Here is a 23,210-nt window from a genome sequence, read left to right on the forward strand (position 1 = left end):
AAATATTAAAAGCAGCAAGGGAAAAGCAACAAATAACATACAAGGGAATCCCCATAAGGTTAAGAGCTGATCTTTCAGTAGAGACTCTGCAAGCCAGAAGGGAGTGGCAGGATATATTTAAAGTGATAAAAGGGAAAAACCTACAACCAACATTACTCTATCCAGCAAGGAGCTCATTCAGATTTGACGGAGAAATTAAAACCTTTACAGACAAGCAAAAGCTAAGAGAACTCAGCACCACCAAAGGAGCTTTACAACAAATCCTAAAGGAACTTCTCTAGGCAGGAAAACAGAAGAGAAGGACCTACAATAACAAACACAAAATAATTAAGAAAATGGAAACAGGAACATACATATCGAAAATTACCTTAAATGTAAATGGATTAAATGCTCCAACCAAAAGAAACAGACTGGCTGAACAGATACAAAAACAATACCCGTATATACGCTGTCTACAAGAGACCCACTTCAGACCTAAGAACACATACAGACTGAAAGTGAGGGGATGGAAAAATATATTCTATGCAAATGGAAATCAAAAGAAAGCTGGAGTAGCAATTCTCGTATCAGACAAATTAGACTTTAAAATAAAGCCTATTACAAGAGACAAAGAAGGACACTACGTAATGATCAAGAGATCAATCCGAGAAGAAGACAGAACAATTGCAAATATTTATGTACCCAACATAGGAGCACCTCAATACACAAGGCAAATGTTAACAGCCATAAAAGGGGAAATCAACAGTAAACCAATAATAGTAGGGGACATTAACACCCCACTTTCACCAATGGACAGGTCAACCAAAATAAAAATAAATAAGGAAACAATCTTTAAATGACACATTAAACAAGATGGACTTAATTGATATTTATAGGACATTCCATCCTAAAACAACAGAATACACTTTCTTCTCAAGTGCTCATGGAACATTCTCCAGGATAGATCATATCTCGGGTCACAAATCAAGCCTTGGTAAATTTTAAAAAATTAAAATTGTATCAAGTATCTTTTCCGTCCACAACACTATGAGACTAGATATCAATTACAAGGAAAAAACTGTAAAAAATACAAACACATGGAGGCTAAATAATACACTACTAAATAACCAAAAGATCACTGATGAAATCAAAGAGGAAATTTAAAAATACCTAGAAACAAATGACAATGAAAACACGACAGCCCAAAACCTATGGGATGCAGCAAAAGCAGTTCTAAGAGGGAAGTTCATAACAATACAATTCTACCTCAAGAAACAAGAAAAATCACAAATAAACAACCTAACCTTATACCTAAAGCAATTAGAGAAAGAAGAACAAAAAAAACCCCAAACTGAGCAGAAGGAAAGAAATCATAAAGATCAGATCAGAAATAAATGAAAAAGAAATGAAGGAAATGATAGCAAAGATAAATAAAACTAAAAGCTGGTTCTTTGAGAAGATAAACAAAATTGATAAACCATTAGCCAGACTCATCAAGAAAAAAAGTGAGAAGACTCAAATCAACAGAATTAGAAATGAAAAAGGAGAAGTAACAACTGACACTGCAGAAATACAAAGGATCATGAGAGATTACTACAGGCAGCTATATACCAATAAAATGGACAACCTGCAACAAACGGACAAATTCTTAGAAAAGCACAACCTTCTGAGACTGAATCAGGAAGAAATAGAATATATAAACAGAACAATCACAAGCACTGAAATTGAGACTGTGATTAAAAATCTTCCAACAAACAAAAGCCCAGGACCATACGGCTTCACACACAAATACTATCAAACATTTAAAGAAGAGTTAACACCTATCCTTCTCAAACTCTTCTAAAAAATAGCAGAGGAAGGAACACTCCCAAACTGATTCTACGAGGCCACCATCACCCTGATACCAAAACCAGACAAAGATGTCACAAAAAAAGAAAACTACAGGCCAACATCACTGATGAACATAGATGTAAAAATCCTCAACAAAATACTAGCAAACAGAATCCAGAAGCACATTAAAAGGATCATACACCATGATCAAGTGGGATTTATCCCAGGAATGCAAGGGTTCTTCAATATACGCAAATCAATCAATGTGATAATACACCATATTAACAAATTGAAGGATAAAAACTATATGATCATCTCAATAGATGCAGAAAAAGCTTTTGACAAAATTCAGCACCCATTTATGATAAAAACTCTCCAGAAAGTAGGCACAGAGGGAACTTTCCTCAACATAATAAAGGCCATATATGACAAACCCACAGCCAACATCGTTCTCAAGGGTGAAAAACTGAAACCATTTCCACTAAGATCAGGAACAAGACAAGGTTGCCCACTCTCACCACTATTATTCAACATAGTTTTGGAAGTTTTAGCCACAGCAATCAGAGAAGAAAAAGAAATAAAAGGAATCCAAATCAGAAAAGAAGTAAAACTGTCACTGTTTGCAGATGACGTGATACTATACCCAGAGAATCCTAAAGATGCTACCGGAAAACTACTAGAGCTAATCAATGAATGTGGTAAAGTAGCAGGATACAAAATTAATGCACAGAAATCTCTTGCATTCCTATACACTAATGACGAAAAATCTGAAAGAGAAATTAAGGAAACACTCCCATTTACCACTGCAACAAAAACAATAAAATACCTAGGAATAAACCTACCTAAGGAGACAAAAGACCTGTATGCAGAAAACTATAAGACACTGATGAAAGAAACTGAAGATGATACAAACAGATGGAGCGATATACCACGTTCTTGGATTGGAAGAATCAACATGGTGAAAATGACTATACTACCCAAAGCAATCTACACATTCAGTGCAATCCCTATCAAATTACCAATGGAATTTTTCACAGAACTACAACAAAAAATTTCACAATTTGTATGGAAACACAAGAGCCAAAGCAATCTTGAGAAAGAAAAACGGAGCTGGAGGAATCAGACTCCCTGACTTCAGACTGTACTACAAAGGTACAGTAATCAAGACAGTTTGGTACTGGCACAAAAACAGAAATATGGATCAATGGAACAGGATAGAAAGTCCAGAGATAAACCCACACACATATGGTCACCTTATTTTTGATAAAGGAGGCAAGAATATACAATGTAGAAAAGACAGCCTCTTCGATACGTGGTGCTGGGAAAACTGGACAGCTACAAGTAAAAGAATGAAATTAGAACACTCCCTAACACCATACACAAAAATAAACTCAAAATGGATTAAAGACCTAAATGTAAGGCCAGACACTATAAAACTCTCAGAGGAAAACATAGGCAGAACACTTCATGACATAAATCACAGCAAGATCCTTTTTGACCCATCTCCTAAAGAAATGGAAATAAAAACAAAAATAAACAAATGGGACCTAACGAAACTTAAAAGCTTTTGTCAGCAAAGGAAACCATAAGATGAAACCCTCAGAATGGGAGAAAATATTTACAAAGGAAGCAACTGACAAAGGATTTTTTTTTTCTCATTTTACATTGAGTATTTTAATTCTTGTCCTCAGAAACTATAAAGACTATCAAGATTTGGAAACAAGACTGTACCAAACAATGGCCAAAGAAGAATCGTGCACTCTATGCCTTCTGTTTCGTCTGGTCACTCAGAAATATAATGTTATCAGCTATAATTGTTGTCGCTTGTCGTCTCACATTATTTTTATCCATATATTCACCGTAGTCTACTTTCCCTTCCACATAAATTTGAGACCCCTTTTTCACATACTGATATGCCACATCTCTGAGGCCTGGTCGGAATACTGAAATTCTGTGCCACGTTGTCTTTTGACTGACATCACCCATTCGGTGTGTTTCATTTTCCCCTGATTGCCACATCTCATTTGTTGCTAGAGAAAATATTGTGACTGGGTTTTTTCCTTCTACCTGTCTCATGACAGGGTCCTGACCTACTCGACCAAGTAACTGCACACGATTCAGAGATCTTTCGCCAGCTATTTCAGACTCATGTCTTACAAACTAATGAAGGACCTGCACTACAGGTCTTCGAAACATGGCTTCTATTTCCTTTTCTTACAATCTAACCTTCAACCTTTTCCTGACGCTCAGCCTCCGACAGCTTCCAAGCAAGAAATCATTTCTCCAAAATATACAAGCAGCTCATGCAGCTCAATAACAAAAAACAAACAACCCAGTCCAAAAATAGATAGAAGACCTAAATAGCATTTCTCCCAAGAAGATATACAGATTGTCAAGAAACACATGAAAGGATCTCAACATGACTAATCATCAGAGAAATGCAAATCAAAACTACAATGAGGTATCACCTCACACCAGTCAGAATGGCCATCATCAAAAAATCTACAAACAATAAATGCTGGAGAGGGTGTGAAGAAAAGGGAAACTTCTTGCACTGTTGGTGGGAATGTAAATTGATACAACCACTATGGAGAACAGTATGGAGGGTCCTTAAAAAACTAAAAACAGAACTACCATACGACCCAGCAATCCCACTACTGGGCATATACCCTGAGAAAACCATAATTCAAAAAGAATCATGTACCAAAATGTTCATTGCAGCTCTATTTACAATAGCTAGGACATGGAAGCAACCTAAGCGTCCATCGACAGATGAATGGATAAAGAAGATGTGGCACATATATTCAATGGAATATTACTCAGCCATAAAAAGAAACAAAATTGAGTTATTTGTAGTGAGGTGGATGGACCTAGAGTCTGTCATACAGAGTGAAGTAAGTCAGAAAGAGAAAAACAAATACCGTATGCTAACACATATATATGAAATCTAAAAAAAAAAATGGTCATGAAGAACCTAGGGGCAGGACGGGAATAAAGACGCAGACCTACTAGAGAATGGACTTGACACAGGGAGGGGGAAGGCTAAGCTGGGACAAAGTGAGAGAGTGGCACAGACATATATACACTACCAAATGTAAAAGAGATAGCTAGTGGGAAGCAGTCACATTGCACAGGGAGATCAGCTCGTTGCTTTGTGACCGCCTAGAGGGGTAGGATAGGGAGGGTGGGAGGGAGACGCAAGAGGGAGGAGATATGGGGATATATGTATATGTATAGCTGATTCACTCTGTTATACAGCAGAAACTAACACAACAATGTAAAGCAATTATACTCCAATAAAGATGTTTAAAAAAAGAAAAGTAAATGAAGCAGACAGTTATTAAGTCACTGTAAGGTGAACCAGATCAATTCAAGATGCTAATTATAGATTTTCTGTAAATACATAATTACATCTGTATTAAATATAATCAAAATCAATAGAAATTTCCAATTTACCTCTATTTTTAAAAGCATAAGGATTCTAAACCTTGATTATAACATTTTAAGTAAATTAGACATATAAAATGTGATTATCTAAATTAAATTTAACTAATTTAGTTATATCAACAAAAGGAAGTTTAAAATTTTGAATTATTCAGCATATTCATGCTTTACCTTTATTCTTTTTGTTTTTAAATAAAGCTCCATGAACTTATGTGTTTCTTGCTCACTACTGTATCTCCAAAGCCTACCTGAGTGCCTAGAGTTGAGAAGACATTCAATAGATATTTGCTAAATGAATGAATTTAAAAATTACATCTCAATTTAGAATTATAAAAACTATATATAAACTTTCTGTAAAAAAAAGCTAGTGCTTAAAGGTTAATATTTCAGTAAATTCTGATGAATTCTGTCTGATTTATAAGACTAAATAAGCTCATGACTTTCATCAGCTCATGTTAAATGAATCACCATTAGCCCTGAGTTTATTACTGAAAATAGAGAAAGACGAAGACTTATAGCTGTAAACCTAGATATATCTATGAAAGTATGACCACATAACTTAACCTTCTACAATACAAATGTCAAGAACCAACCATTAGTTCTGAGCATTGAGAATTTAGGTAATTCAATAATTTATCCAACAACTATCTACTATGTGCCCAACATTATGCTAGGCATCCCAAATACATATGTAGTTAACATCTATCCTCAAGAAAAGCACCAATGTGAGAGAGGAGAGTCACATAAGTGAATAACCAAACATGACTGGCAGGGCAAACAAAATCTTACAGGAAAACAGAAGATGACTGAAGTTGGAAGTCATGTTCATAGATGAGATGACAAGTGATCTGGTTGCACAGGAATGTAGAGTAGGATGTGGGGGCTGAGAGGGTGTTAAGCCCCAGTTGTCAGAGAAAGGCATTATGAGCAGAGGGCAAAGCATGAGCAAAGGTACAGAAGTAAAGAATACTCAGGGACTTCCCTGGTGGCGCAGTGGTTAAGAATCCGCCTACCAATGCAAGGGACATGGGTTCCAGCCCTGGTCCGAGAAGATCCCACATGCTGCGTAGCAATTAAGCCCGTGTGCCACAAATACTGAGCTTGAGCCCCACAACTACTAAAGCCCGCGAGCCTAGAGCCCATGCTCCACAACAAGAGAAGTCACCGCGATGAGAAGCCCACGAACCACAACGAAGAGCAGCCCCCACTCGCCACAACTAGAGAAAGCCTGAGCACAGCAACGAAGACGCAACGTAGCCAAAAATAAAATAAACTAAAAGAATATTTTAAAAAAGAAAAAAACTATTTTAAAGAAAGAATACATACACACAGAAGGGAAAGATACTAAAAATTACTTTTTTAAATGAAATAACATTAAAGTATTTTGCGATGGACATCCCCTTTTTATAAAACATTCTTACAAAATAATTTAAACCAAAGATTATTCTCTTAGGAACCTAAAATTCCAGGACTAGCCTAAAATTTTTGAAGTAGTCCCAGAAAAGTAACTCAATCTGCTGTTACCTAAATAAATAGAACAAATCTTACATCATTTCCTTTAATATTTAAGCTCAAGTCAAAGCCACATGAGCAACAGCTTCAAATTTCATTATTACCACTTTCAAGAACCTCACATCAGTTATTCTAAAACTCCTGAATTTAAATTTTCATAGCTATTAACCTTGTCTCTTCAAAAAGGACCATAGGGACTTCCCTGGTAGTCCAGTGGTAAAGAGTCTGCCTTCCAATGCAGGGGACGCAGGTTCGATCCCTGATCGGGGTAACTAGGATGCCACATGCCGCGGAGCAACTAAGCCCCCACACCACAACTACTGAGTCCATGCACCTCAACAAGAGAGCCCGCGTGCTGCAAACTACAGAGCCCACGCGCTCTGGAGACTGCATACCACAACTACAGAGAGAAAAAACCCGCATGCCATAACTAGAGAGAAACCTGTGCACCGCAACTAGAGAGAAGCCCGAGCGCCAAAATGAAGAAACCAAGCGCTGCAACAAATAACCCTGCGTGTCTCAATGATGATCCTGCGTACCACAACTAAGACCCAACACAGCCAAAGGATTTTTAAAAATTAAAAATAAATAAGTTTTTTAAAAAAGGACCATAAATTTCCTTAAGGGAAAAAACCATATCTTAATAGTCTTTGAAGGTCCCCACACAAATCTAGAAGTATAGTAGATACTCAGTTAAATATTTATTGACTGTTTATTGAGATTTGGAATTTTTACCCTTTTAAAGCACATGCTACCTTAAAATATATTTGATATTATATAGTTTTGCAGCTTTTCATTCTAAGAAAACCTTGATAAGAAAATCAGAAAATGTTAGGAATTATTCTTTTGAGAAGTATTCATCTGCACCCTGCCATCATAACCGAGCATCGAGTTTGATTACAACCTTTAGGTCTGATTACAACCTTTGTCCTTCAGAGATAATTTTATTAGTCAACCAGCGCACTTACAGCAACCACAGGAGAAACCCTGAGAGTAGTGTTTCCAACTCTGAGTTTATACATTAAGCTAACATTCTAAATAAAATAATGCAATCCTGACGTTTAGATGTTTTCATGCTTCATAATTCTCATACTACCATGAAAAATTAAAAAATGTAACATGTGAAAAGATCCTTATCTTTTGTGTAGAAAGGCACAAACAGAAGACATGCCAAAATATTTATTGAAGGAGTAAGTAAAATAAATATAACCGGAATTATAAATGCACTTAGGCAACATTGCTGATAACTGATCACTTTAAAAACATATGGGTAGGAAAAAAAAGAACACTTGATGAGCTTCAGCAGTAAAAGGAACTATTCTTCCTATGAGTGAAGGATAAATGTACTACTGAAAGGTGATTATGTTTATAACACTGGGTAGTAGTCCATGAATACACTTGAGTATTTAAAAAAGAAACAGTTTGAAGTAAACACTTGTTAAGAATATGTGTGAAATAATACACAGTACTATAAATCTGAAAAGTATGAAACAAAGGATATTTCCCATATGAGGAAGAAAATGAACCTATTTATTAAAAAGCTTTGATTATATATACCTTGCTTTCAGAAATAAAAATATTCCTGGAAGCTGCCTATAAAGCGATTTTAATTAAAAAATTAATCCTCATTAGTTTTTAATAACAATTTTTAAATATTACAAGAAAGGATTTACAAGAGAATGCAAACGATAAAAGATTACAATCAACAAAATCCATGGTAAAACTGTTAAAGAAAGAAGACATCCTATGAAAATGGAAGTTTTCTAATGATTATTTACACTTGTAATCTTGGTGTATGTTATAAGAATTTCATTTTAATCCTTTCATTTTACTGAGGGCTCCAACCAAAGCTGTTCCTTAAAAAAAAAAAAAAAAAATCAAGCTTTTAGTTTTTTGAGTTTATTTCAACTGATTACTTACACCATAGCGCTGTCTATAGCTACAAGTAGTGTTCCCACCAGTCTATTTCCACTCAATTTACACCATGATCTATCTTTGGAAGGAGTATCTTAAAGGTAAATGAAACTGACCTGGGACTATGCGGCTCGCTTTTTTTTTCCTTTTCCTTTTCCAACAAGCCAGACTGTTGCTGTATAATTACTATCTCAAAAGCTGTAAAGCCTGTTTTTTTTGACATGCCATCTCATGAACACTAGAAGCTTCAATTTTCTTTCAGATATTATAGCATGTATAATACCTGACTTTAAATGCATGAACCAACTTCTATTTTTACTAAAATAATCATCCTCTGATCCCTCTACATTGTTACTTCTGAGACTTCAACAAGCCCTGAAGTGTTTGACTTAAATGGTGGCTAGAATCAAAGACAGAAAACTCAGCTTGATACTGAAAACTGGACCAAGAGATCTACACTTCATCATGGAATCATGAATTGCAACCAACAGCTGTTCCACTCATCAGCTATTTTAAACCATTTAATATGATCTGCAGCAAGACTAATTCTTTTCTAAATAAGCACGTCAACACTTAAACAAAAACTATGCTGCTCTTCAAAACTGTCTCCTTGAAAAGTTTAATACTTAATGTATGCTGCCACTTTTCAAATAATTTCAGAACTTTCTTTTCAGAAATCTCCATCATAGAAAATTTACTAACCACATAAAGAAATCACTCTCCTTACTGTGTAAACACTGGATTAATACTCCTGGGCTGGCTTTTCCAGCTTTCCTTCCTACCAGCCCCTCTATTCCCATATTCCCTTAAATCTGGCCCCTGCCTTTTTCTTTCTTCTGGTTTTTGAAATCAACACTTTGAGAATTTATGGAGTAGGAATGAACCTTGACGAGACCCAGGAGAATGGATGATGAAACAAAAGAAACAGATCTGGAAGTGGACATTTTTCATCCTTCTTGCTTGCTTGTAACATGGGTAAAAATTTGCTTATGGCCATGAATAAGTACTTTTTTTTTTTTGGTTTTATAATATCTATACTTTCTCTTGAAAGAAATATCTTCCAAGCCAACATTTTCCAAGTCAACATTCGGGGGATAAGAAGAGGGATGTTGGGGCTTCCCTGGTGGCGCAGTGGTTGAGAGTCCGCCTGCCAATGCAGGGGACACGGGTTCGAGCCCTGGTCTGGGAAGATCCCACATGCCACGGAGCAACTGGGCCCGTGAGCCACAATTACTGAGCCTGCGCGTCTGGAGCCTGTGCTCCGCAACAAGAGAGGCCGCGATGGTGAGAGGCCCGCGCAACGCGATGAAGAGTGGTCCCCACTTGCCACAACTAGAGAAAGCCCTCACACAGAAACTAAGACCCAACACAGTCATAAATAAATAAATAAATAAATAAAAGAACGTGAATTTCTAAAAAAAAAAGAAGAGGGATGTTTCAAAATATTAACTGAAGTCAGTGTATGCTGAGTTCTGCCCACCTCGGGGTGACTTATAACTTACCTCCTTCCCCCAACACTCCATATCATTCTCTTTTTTTTTTATAAATTTATTTATTTGTTTGTTTGTTTGTTTATGGCTGAGTTGGGTCTTTGTTGCTGCAAGCAGGCTTTCTCTAGTTGTGGTGAGCAGGGGCTACTCCTCATTGCGGTGCACAGGCTTCTCACTGCAGTGGCTTCTCTTGATGTGGAGCACGGGCTCTAGGTGCGCGGGCTTCAGTAGTTGTGGCTCGTGGGCTCTAGAGCACAGGCTCAGTTAGCTGTGGCACATGGGCTTTGTTGCTCCGCGGCATGTGGGATCTTCCCGGACCAGGGCTCGAACCCGTGTCCCCTGCATTGGCAGGCGGATTCTTAACCACTGCACCACCAGGGAAGCCCCTCCATATCATTCTTACCACTGCTCATCATGCCCTGCAATACGACTAACCTCCTCCACAACAGTCAGTACTCTAACTTGAGGCCAACCCAAACCACTAAGAGTGCTCAAATACAAATGAATGATGCTCAGCAATTATTCCCTGAATTGAACTTGGGTGGAAGGGCTATGAAATAGCAAGAATTTTTGGTAGACGAAGCAACCTCCCATCACAGCTGCTATTAGCACAGGTGCGCTTTTTATCCTCTACTTTCCAAAATGATAGCATATTCTAAGGACGTTGGGGGTCTATAACCAAAGTACATGAGGGTGATTTGGCCCATTACTGAGCAATATAACTGGGTAATTCATCTAAATCATGGGTATAAAGAAAAATCTGTATTTCTTAAGAAAACAGCTGAAAGATCATTTAAAACAAAAAGTAAAGTGCTTAATTTGGTAAGATTAAATTGGATGGGAGAAATTTTCCTTTTGTTTTGTTTCTGTAGTAGTGTTTTTGTAACTTGAAAAATCAGGGTCACCTTTTACATCTCAATACATTACTATGATACCAATAAATATACACACATTCTTTCCGAACCATAAACTCTCCTTACGAGCTAACGGGCCATTAATTAATTGTATACATGCAGATTCAGTTCTGATTGCATCTACCTCAACTAAGAGATTCAATTCAGTTATTCAAGTGAGGCATATTAGAAAATGAGGTACTGAAAGATTGTTTATATATATACTTTATCATGTACATATATATATGTATGTGTGTATGTACACATATATGACAAAGTGGATGACCAAGCAGGTGCAGAGGTTTTTGTAATTCAAGCTTAGGAAAGAAAATTAAAACCAGGCCTTAGAAATAAGACTCCTATGTCTGATGTAGAAGGGAATTTAGATTAGGAAAGGATACCCTGATCCAAGTCAGAGAGCTCAGCCTTGCTCATGCCTTAGGTTTTAAAAAGCATAGCAAAGGATCAGAAATAATCACTGAATAAGTAAAGATTTTCCAAAGCTTTTTCCTTGCTCACACATCCAAGTCTGTCTCTGGGTCCATAATGAGAAATGAGCAGGCATCCATTACTCCTGAGTCATAAAATCAGAAAGGTAGTAAGAACCTGAAGGAAGGAGAAGACATAAACTACTCAATTTGCATAAGAGAAAAATGAATATAACCACTCCACCGAAACTTTGCGGGAAGGAAATATTTTCAGTAATTAGGGTCAATAAACAGAAATTCACTGCTTAAGGCTTATCTAATATGAAATCTGTAAAATTTTCATAAATTATTTCTGTTTAGAGTTTACTTCGGTGTTCTGGGTTAATAAAAATAAAAATACATAAGGACTCATCCTTGTTTGCAATTTTAGTCCTCCAAACCTGTTTCACCCAAAGTCAAATTCCACAACTGTAAAATCACCGATGGAATTTTCACAAATAAAAGCTTCAAGGCTCACACTCTGTACATTATGTTTTTAGATACCTCTATTCATATTTCCATGTTTTAGCAGTCTGTGGATTTTAAGATCTGGTATGATAAGAGCCTATCAGAACTTTCCCAATTACAGGGAAAATTAAGAAGCAGTGAAATTCAAATAAATAATGTACCAAAATGTCAAATCTCTCAGGAATCCATTGTCTTAAATAATCATTAAAACATTCTGTACTATGCAATATGCATTTCCCAAAACTGAAACATATGGTGATGTAAATTTTAAGAACTGACCTTCTAATTAAAACTTTCTAATTTTCAATGATGGTCATATTAATACAAGGTAAAGGTATGCAACTGGTTCAGCATTGCACCTACTTCACATCAATTTCTTTTTTAAAGAAAATATTAATTTAAATGTTTTGTCACATATTTTTAAAGAAAACCCTAGAGATAACCTGAATTTATACTCAAGCAGATTAATACAGGCTAGAGATAATAATATTTATGGACATAAATGAAGCTAGATTTCCTTTTTATTAATTTATCTTAAATTAAGAAATGTGTACATAGATAATTCATGAAAACTCATCTTTCTTTTCTAGTCTTTGAACAAAAAGGAAGATGAGGACCAAAATCATTCAGTATTTATAGCTACCATACTGATCTGCTTGAATGATTAATTGAGAAGGGGGGTTTATATTTTAGCTAACTTTAAAACTACATACTAACTTAAAATACAAGATATAGAGAGCTGATACAATGAAAGAGAATGAACTACATGAACAACATGCATGAATCTCATAGACAGAATGGTGAGCAAGTCAAGCCCCACATAAAAGAGCACATACTATATGATTCAATTTATATAAAGTTCACCAACAGGGAAAACTTATGTAAATGAAAGGGGTCAGAATAGTGGTTACCTTCCAGAGGGGATAATGCCTAGGAAGTGGTAGGCAACAGGTTCTAGAATGCAGTAATGTTATATTTCTTGATCTGTATGGTAGTTATATGGGTGTATTCGCTTTCCTAAATTTCATCAAGCTGAACATTGACAATCTATATGCTTTTTAATATGTGTGTACTTGAATTTTAAAGTTTATAAAAATGTAGATAGAGATTTGGTGTCAACTATGGACAATTCTTTTTCTCTTTCTGGCCATATTTTCAAAAATTTGTTTAATGAGCATATATGGAAATAATGGGGGGGGAGCAACTTTTAAAAAAATAGCAGAACTGATATTCTGTGAGGTTCCCACCAAATCTAAGTACCATGTGTAATTTAAACACAGTGTAACTGAAAACATTGGGCTGCTAGACATGCTGAAAATGATGACCTAGAACAAACTCATCCTTAAGGTGGGGAAGAAGAAATAAAGGTTTGGAAGCCTAAGTTACAAATAGAGGATGTTAAAGCTTACCTTCAAAATAGTTAATTACGTGATACACAGACTTTTAAAGTATTTTGGGTATCATTATGAAGTCCCAAATTCTACTGCCTTTTTTTCTTGAAACTTGATTACAAAATTCACATTCTATTTTTGATACTCTCTTACTGCCTTAACTTTCAGAAAGCAAGCTGAAGGCACTTATTAGCCCAAAAGTCTACAATAAATGGCACAATATCTTCTGAATAACAACAACAACAAAAAGATATAGGAGCTGAGGGAAAAAAAGATAAAATACATAGAGGAACAAGCTAAACAACACCAACAGGAAACAAGCAAACACGCTGCCTCACCCCAACCCCCCAACAAAACAGACATGCACAACAAAAGGCAATGTCTAATCAAAAAGTCAGTGTCAGGAAAAAGGTGTGTGTGTGGGGAGGCGGGGGGATGCTGTGCTAGATTTAAAAGACTTAAGGGGTAGTAATTATCAAATACGAGTTTTCCTGGATTGGACCTGGTTTGGGCAGATCAACTGCAAATAATATTTTTTCAAAAACCTGAAAAAATGTGAGCATGGATTAGATAAGATGAAAATCTGCTGATATGGAAAAGCAGAAATTGTTAACTTAAAAAAGCATATACTAAAAAAAAATAAAATTAAAAAAAAAAGCATATACTAAAATAATGTGTACAATGATATAATATTAGTAAAGAAATACAAGTGTACATACATATACATAGAAAAACATCTAGAAGAACACTTAAGTATTAACTATGTCATCTCTAGGTTATGGGAATATGGTGTTTTTATTTTCTTATTTTTGCTTTATATTTTTTAACTTTCTGTATGTGTGTATGTATATATTACTTTTGCAACACTGAAAATATAATTTGTAAAGAAAAATTAATATAGATGCTTTCTTCCAAATCATTACGAATGCCATTGTTTGAAATCTAGACTCCATAACTACACTGTATAATTCATAACACAAGATACATATAGTAAATAAATAATATATATTTATCAGCCACCTTTTTGAAGAGCTAATTTTGCTGATAGCTGTTAATGTAAAGTGCCTTTAGAAAAATTAAGTGAGATAGCCACTCATCCAATATGGTAGCCATCCAAATGTGAGTGACTATTCAGTAGTACGTGACTTATGATCGGTGGCATGTATCTGCCTCAAATGAAAAACAAAATATTCATTTTCAGATTTCCCAACAGAATTAACTACAGAAAGCAACATAACTTGAAAGCATAAAATATCTGGCTTCTAAACAATAAAACCTATAGTTATATTACTCAGCCATAAAAAAGAAACAAAATTGAGTTATTTGTAGTGAGGTGGATGGACCTAGAGTCTGTCATACAGAGTGAAGTAAGTCAGAAACAGAAAAACAAATACCGTATGCTAACACATATATATGGAATCTAAAAAAAATTTTTAAATGGTTCTGAAGGACCTAGGGGCAGGGCAGGACAGAATAAAGATGCAGACGTAGAGAATGGACTTGAGGAAACGGGGAGGGGGAAGGGTAAGCTGGGATGAAGTGAGAGAGTGGCATGGACATATATATACTACCAAATGTAAAACAGATGGCTAGTGGGAAGCAGTCGCATAGCACAGGGAGATCAGCTCAATGCTTTGTGACCACCTAGAGGGGTGGGATAGGGAGGGTGAGAGGGAGACGCAAGAGGGAGGAGATATGGGGATATATGTATATGTATAGCTGATTCACTTTGTTATACAGCAGAAACTAACACACCATTGTAAAGCAATTATACTCCAATAAAGATGTTAAAAGTTGCCTTTACTCCTGACTAATCAATTAATAATGACATATCAATATAAACCTGAGTTAATACAAAACAATACCAACGATATCGATTTCAGTTAAAAAATAAAGCAATTTAGTAGAAATAATATATAGAGAAAGAATGCTTATGTATAAAAGTATAGCTTCAAACATTTGTATCACAGTTCAAATGTTAAATTCAAAGAGAAAAGTAAAAATACAGACAGGCAAAACAATGCACAAGGAAAGAACCTGATAAAATGGCAGAGAACCTATTAGAAGAATTAAGAGAGAAGTAAGTAATATAAAAAAGGGCAATACATTATAAATCACAACAAAATTCATGTCCACATGAAAAAGAAAGCAAAAATCAAGTCTCAAAAAGATGATACACCCTCCAAGGCTAGAGCAGTAGGAAAAATCAGTCTTTCAAAAATTACGAAGTTTACTAAGTCTTTCCAAATTACTAGATTACACTAAAATTGAAGGTAATGAAATAGTCCAATAAAACAATGGTAACGTTTTTGTCACGTTTCACACTTTACAGGACACTTTCATGTACATTATCTGGGGTGACACAATGAAGCTGTGCATCACTCTCTTTTTAAAGACTGGTACTTTGATATTTTAGGAAACTTACTCAAGGCCACGTTGTTTGTCTCAGGGATAGAAATCCAACTCTGAGTCCTTATTTGGTATGACTATTAAGTAGTCTACTTGTATTAGTTACCTGCTTATTATCACTGTATTACATTATTTTTATTGTTTATGTGTCACTCCCACTAAGACTATTAACTCCTTGGGGGCAGGGATTATACCTGCCTCTAGCCGTCTTTGTAGCACCATCACCTGTCACTGTATATTTTTATAAGCGCTCAAAAAGTATCTGTTAATGAACATGCATAAAAGTAATCCAAAAAAACCTAATACATGGAGAATTCATTTAATTAAGTTTATAATATACATATCACACAGACTTCCCTGGTGGCTCAGTGGCTAAGAATCTGCCTGCCAATGCAGGGAACACGGGTTCGAGCCCTGGTCCGGGAAGATCCCACATGGCGTGGAGGAACTACGCCCACGCGCCACAACTACTGAGCCTGCACTCTAGAGCCGGCGAGCCACAACTACTGAGCCAGCGGGCCGCAACTACTGAAGCCCACGCACCTAGAGCCCATGCTCTGCAACAAGAGAAGCCACCGCAATGAGAAGCCTGCGCACACTACAACGAAGAGTAGCCCCCGCTCACCGCAACTAGAGAAAGCCCACGCCCAGCAACGAAGACCCAACGCAGCCAAAAAATAAAATAAAATAAATTTTTTAAAAATTAGCTTTAATAATAATAATAATAATATACATAGCACAAACCCCACTCAATTAAATGGGCAGCCTAGGCAGCCATACCAGTTAACAATCACGTGCCTAACCCCAACTAACTGGTTGAGACAGGGGTGGCCAATCTGAGACTAGTCAATCCACTGGCTTATTAACAACCAAATGTTCTCTTGTGAATTGGACCCAAGAGGCAGACATAAAGACAGTGCTTAAGCTGGAGATCTTGTGAATTTGGGCAAAGTGATAAATAAGTAAAGGAAGCTGGTCTGTAAAAGGAACAAGACCAAAAAGCAAACATCCACCTGGGGAACCTGAATCAAGAGACTCTACTGGCCCCTACAGGACAGAGAAAACAGACTAACTTCTAGGCACTGCGTGACAGGTTTCAGACATTTGGAAAATACCTTTTACCATAATAAGCTATCAACCTAGGATGAAGAACAAAGCTGTAACATAAGGAATAAAGTGTATTAATATTACATAGGTAAAACCAATAACCATCACCTAGGTAGCAGAAAGGATATGAGAATCATTAGGATAGAAAAGTTTCATATAGATGGACTCATAGTATGTAGTGCCTTACTTCAAATGGCTTGATGCTTCTGAGATTCAACCATGTACGCATTTATCAATATTTTGTTCCTTTTTGTTGCTGAGTACTTTTCTTTTATATAGACGTGAGTTATCTATCTTGTGGTATAATTGTTTTAATTTATTCACCAGTTGATAAATATTTTGGGTGTTTCCCGTTTGGTATTATAATGAATAAGGCTTCTATGATGATTCTCAAAAAAAAAAAGGATACACACGTTTCATTGGATAAATTTATCCAATTTATTCTCTTGGATAAATTACAGGGAGTGGGAATGTTGGGTTATACGGTAAGTGTATGTTGAATTTATAAGAAAGTGCCAAGCTGTTTTCCTAGGTGCCTGGATTATTTTTTATTTCCATTTGAAATGAAGTGAGAATTCAGATGCGCCACAGACTCAGCAATACTTGGTATTATGATTTCGTGTTGTTGTTTTAATTTAGCCATTCTAAATGGTGTGCAGTGTGTCTCATAGTGGTTTTAATTCGCATTTTTCTGATTACAATGTTAATGACACTGAACATGTTTACAAGTGTTGTTGGCCATTCATATGTCTTCTCTGATGGAGTGTATTTTTAGATAGCTCTGGCTTATTTTTTTAAAAACTGGGTTGTCATTTTTTGGGGTTACAAGTTCTTTGTATATTACAGGCACAAGTCCTTTTTGAAATATATATTTTGCAAATAAAAAAAGAAATCACAGCATTTATATAGTAATAGGAACACTGCGAAGAACTTTGATGTACAATCTCCATTACCATCAAGTGACAAAATAACAAAATAAAAATATATAAACATTTTTGTTTGGTCTCTTCCCAGTCATACCCTCATTCCTCCAGCTAGTATATGACTATTCAATGTGTTTCTCTCAAGCACATTCTGCTTTCTAAAAATACTTCCAAGTATGCTCACCTCATAAGTCAGAGTCTATTTCTTCAATCATTCCCCAGTTCTCAAGAATGCATGGTTCACAACAAGCAAGTAATATTTACTGAACGACTCAAATTATAGAATAAAAAGAATTTTGGTTAGGGCTCAGAAAAGTCAATGGCATTGATATTTTAAATAGAATCAGCAGAAAATAATGTAATAAAATTCTGACATTAAAAAAATTATTCTATGAAAATTTCAAAGAACATTATAACTAAAATACAACTGTATTTTCAATAAACTTTAGTCCAGTAGCTTCTGATTCTGAAGACTCAATTTTAGGAATTTAACGCAGAAGACAAGTAAATCAAACTGCTACCACTGAACACAAGAAGCAGAAGTAGGAGTCAAAGCACACAAGATAACAGACAGAATCAGTAACCTAAGCAAAATGTCAGCAAACCAAACATTGCATATTCTGTAGGAGAATTATTAATAGATTATTAACTCAAGGGCTAAACCATGTTCTAAACTGCCTAGAGTTGCAATAATATGGTAGACACCAATCACGTGTGCCTATTTAAATATAAATTTTAAATAATTAAATTTTAAATCACTTCCTCAGTTGCACTAGCCACATTTCAAGTGCTTATTAGACACATTTGACAAAGATTTTAAAAGCTTTCATCACTGCAGAAATTCTAACATACAGCGCTGGCCTAGGGCGTTTGGCAAGCCCAACTAAGAGCCTAAGGGAGTCTTAGTCTTCTTAAGATTTTTTTTTCTATGAAGGAAATAGAGCATTTTGCTTTAGGATTTATTCTTATTGAATAGTAAAAAAAAAAAAGAGAGAGAGAGAGAATATTTATATAAGTAAGGTATAAATACAAATAATGGACTATAAATACTCTCCCTTGGGAGGTAACCACAATATTGAATTTAGCTTTATCATTCCCTTGCTTTTTAAAATAATTTTACCAAATATGTTTCCCTAAAAATGTTTTTTTTTCCCTGTTTAATTTTATATTAGTAGAATCATACTTTTTCTTTACCTCACTTGTTCTTTTCACTATTTCCACTTTGAAGTTATTCTCATCCACCTAAATAACACTGCAACTTGATAAACTACAAAAAGGTCAGTTTTTCAGACTTGTGGTTGCGAAGGGGGAGGGCGTTGGGGGAGGGATGGAGTGGCAGGTTGAGGTCAGCAGCTGTAAGCTTTTATATATAGAATGGATAAACAACAAGGTCCTACTGTACAGCACAGAGAACTATATTCCATATCCTATCATAAACCATAATGGAAAAGAATATTTTAAAAAAGAAGGTATATACATATATATATGTATAAGTGAACCACTTTGCTGTACAGTAGAAATTAACACAACATGGTAAATCAACTATACTTCAAACAATTAAAAAAAAAAGCTCAGTTTTGTTCAAAAAAGCTAGGCCTAAACAAATGAAATCATCACCTACATACCAAAGTTGTACAAGTTACAAACTCCAGGCTTAAGGCTCCAAATGATTCTCTAAATAAAAAAGGAATGCTTTTTCATATACTATATATTCAACTGATCATAAACCTGGTGCATCAAAGACAGAGCTTAGTTGCTGTAATACAAATACCTGTTTTTCCTTTCGTTCTCTTTTCTCTTCATTGTAGAGCAGCAGTTACCAAAGTGTGGTCCCTCAAAACCAGCAGCATCAGATCACAGGGGAACTCGTCAGAAATGCAAATCCTGTGCCCCATCCCAAACCCACTGAATCAAAAACTCTGGGGATGAGGTTTTGATTGTCTATGTTTTAACAAGCCCTCTAGGGCTTGTCCATGTTTTAACAAGCCCTCTAGGTGACTCTGATACGTGCTAAAGTTTAAGAACCTCTAGAGAAGTATCTCAACAATCAGTATACATAAGATGTTAAACATATTCTACAAACGGAAATTTCTAACAGTTAACAAATAAGCTCAATTACCAAAAACAGATTACTCTTTTTCCACTTGTTGAACTTGAGAAACTTCAACTTACTCTAAAATATTACTTTCTAAACAACCTGATTGGCCAAAATACACACAAAAAACAACAAAACTACAAATTTTACATTCTCCCTATATATACATATAGTTGCCCTCCCTCCCTCTCTCTCCTCTCTCTCTCTCTCTCTCTCGATATATATATATATATATATAGTGATGTGGTTTTACATATATATAATTTTCTTAATCTTAAGAGTGTCTAATTTTTAAAATTAACTTTTCTGCTTATGGTCTCTCTCTCTCTTTTTTTAAAAAACATTTTTCCCACACGCACCTCGGCCAATTGCCTTTCTTTGGCAAATACTGTATGTGTCCTTTTCTAACAGGAAGATTTTTTTTCTTGGAAATTTATAAAGGATGTGTATGTATTAAGGCTCTCAAATTGTTGTTATATATTGCAAATACTTTCCCAAATGTGTAGTTTGCCCTTATACACTTTAACTTAAATTTATAACATAACAGTTTGGCTTTTTTTAATTAAAAATATTTTAGCATACAGATAAATACAAAATAATATAAGATGCATGTTTCCAACACCCAGATTTAACAAATGTTAACTTCTTACCATATTCATTTCATACGTTGAAGAGATAAAATATTACAAATAGAATTTTTATATTGATAGAATAAAATATTTACGTATTTTCCTTTGTTTCTCTTTCTTTTTAGGCTTAGTTCTTTCTTACTCTCAAATCAGAGAAACAGTCAATTATTTTTCAGAAAATTTAACATATTATGGGAAATTTCAAACATATATAAAAAGGAGACAGCTTTAACTATTATCAATTCATTGTCTACCTTGTTTCATCTATACCAGGCAGGGGTCAACAAATTTTTTCAGTAAAATGCCACACAGTAAATGTTTCAGGTTTTTTGAAGCCCACTGGTCTCTGTTTGAATTACTTAATTCTGCCTTTATATCACAAAAGTAGCCACAGGCCATATGTACATGAATGGGTATGGCTGTGTTCCAATAAAACTTTATTTACAGAAACAGGCTGTAAGCTAAATGGTCTGTAGCTTACAGCCCCTTATCTATACACTACCCATTTCCTCATTCCTGCATTATTTTTAAAAATCTCCAATATATCATTTCATCTCAACTGTAAATATTGCTGTACTTCTAAACAATAAAAGTTCTTTCTTTAAAAATAATTGCAATACATTACCCATAAAAGAGCTAACAAAAATTCCTTAATACAGATATCCATTATCCTAATGTGCAATCATTTCATAATTTTTATGTTTTTTTTTTCTAAGTGGCATATTATATTACTTTTTTTTTTCCTTTTGGCTGCGCCGTGCGGCATGCGGGATCTTAGTTCCCCGACCAGGGATGGAACCCCGTGTCCCCTGCAGTGGAAGCTGGGCATCCTAACCACTGGACCCCCAGGGAATTCATTTCATAATTTTTAATTTTATAATGTTTGTTTGCATCAGGATCCAGAGAGTCCAGACATTGCAATTGTTTGATATGTCTCTTAGTCCCTTTTAATATTTAGTTGCACTGTTGTAGTAGGTTAAAATTGTGTCTCTCAAAAACACTATGTCCAAATCAATACACCGAGTACCTGCAAATGTGACCTTATTTGGAAGTAGGGTCTTTGAACAAGTAATTAAGTTAAGGATCTCAAGATAAGATCATCCTAGATTTAGAGTAGGCTCTAAATCCAATGACTGGTGTCCTTATATTAGAAAGGATAAATATGCTGTCACAAACCAAAAACATCAGGGTGCCATCAGAAGCTGGAAGAGGCAAGGAAGGATAAACCCCTACAGCCTTCAGAAGGAGTACAGCCCTGCCAACACCTTAATTTTGAACTTCTGGCCTCCAGAACTGTCAGGGAATAAATTTCTGCAATTTTAGCCACCCAGTTTGTGGGTAATTTATTACGGAAGCCCTAAGAAATTAATATACCTATCCAACAGAACTTTCTGCAAAGATGGAAATGTTCCATAACTGCAGTGTCTGATATAGTAGCCACTAACCACATATGGCTGTTGAGCACTTGAACTGAGGATCTGAATTTCTAATTTTATTTAACTTTGATTAACTTTAAGTTTTAAATGTGTCCCCTCCTGTTTGTTCTTTGAGACCTTGGGAGGAGAGGGAAGAAATTTTTGGTTGCTCTGTAGTTAGTTTCCTGCAGTCCAGATTTTTCTGATTATATCCAGCAAGGGGTTGCTGTTAGTATTTAACATTTTCTTCTTCTGTATTTTCCATAAGTTAGTAGTTGAATTTAGGTGCTTGAGGTTCAATTCTTTTTTCTGGCAGGGGCAAGATTTTTTCATGGGTAGTATTTTGTCTTACATCAAGAGGCAAATGTTCTGGCTGTTTTTCTCTAGTAGTGTTAATTTTCACAATGTTCAATGCTTACATTCATTAACTTATTAGGGCTTACAAAATGGTGATATTCTAATTTTATAATTCCTTTCCCATTTGTTAGCTAGAAGAGTTCTATAAAAATGAATTTCCCCCTCATCATCTACTTGGTTGCCCAATGGTACAGTTCTTACAGGAAAGACAGGATAAGCAATTCTTTCCTTTCATTTCCCACTTTTAAAATAATGACTGGTTCAATAGCATCCTCCACCAGTATGACCAGTCATTTTTTAAAGTCATTATGAACTCCTGTATTTAAACATATATGAAGTGTCTCAATCCGCTACAGATATTATTAAAGCTCAAACTGTCCAATTTTCAGCCTGTAGGAAGCTCTTCAAGTTGGACCCTGAGTCTTTCTGACAAGATTCCATTAGTCTTTGAAGCTTCCTTATTACTTATTACCTGGTATAACAAGATGTTCCAGGCTTATTTTGTACATTTCCTGGATCAAATACAAAACCAGCCATTTTTTCCAAGTATCTCTGACTACTTTTAGTGAAAAACAATGTGTAGAGGCCTCAATTTAGATGCAAAGATAGCTCTTTTTTAAAAACTTAATTCTAAACTTTTATTAAAATTGTTACTTGTAATTGGCTATGTGTCAACTCTCTGCTATAAGTGCTTAGAACTGCCTCAAATTAAATAGTAATAAACAAAAAATTAGTTTGGGGTTACTAGAATATTTTATTTTTTAACATATTCACAAAGGTTATAGAGCAAGGCAGACTTTATTATGTAATTCAATTTTTTTAGGATGAGATGCTAATAATTTGAAATCACCCAAAGAAAATTCAATTATTACTTAATTTATTAACAA

At 35.3% G+C, this 23,210-nt stretch overlaps 2 protein-coding genes across 7 annotated transcripts in view; both read right to left on the reverse strand.

Moving 5' to 3' along the window:
• The window catches only part of TCF12 (transcription factor 12), a 373,055-nt gene that overhangs the window by 298,804 nt on the left and 51,041 nt on the right, over positions 1–23,210 (reverse strand). The window lies entirely within an intron of this gene.
• LOC132359357 (single-stranded DNA-binding protein, mitochondrial-like) lies at positions 3,502–4,005 on the reverse strand. Its single transcript, XM_059913210.1, is given in 1 exon segment — positions 3,502–4,005. A coding segment is annotated over 1 exon segment (435 nt). The 3' UTR covers positions 3,502–3,570.

The sequence above is a fragment of the Balaenoptera ricei genome, chromosome 2 (genome assembly GCF_028023285.1).
Source record: "Balaenoptera ricei isolate mBalRic1 chromosome 2, mBalRic1.hap2, whole genome shotgun sequence".
NCBI lineage: Eukaryota > Metazoa > Chordata > Mammalia > Artiodactyla > Balaenopteridae > Balaenoptera > Balaenoptera ricei.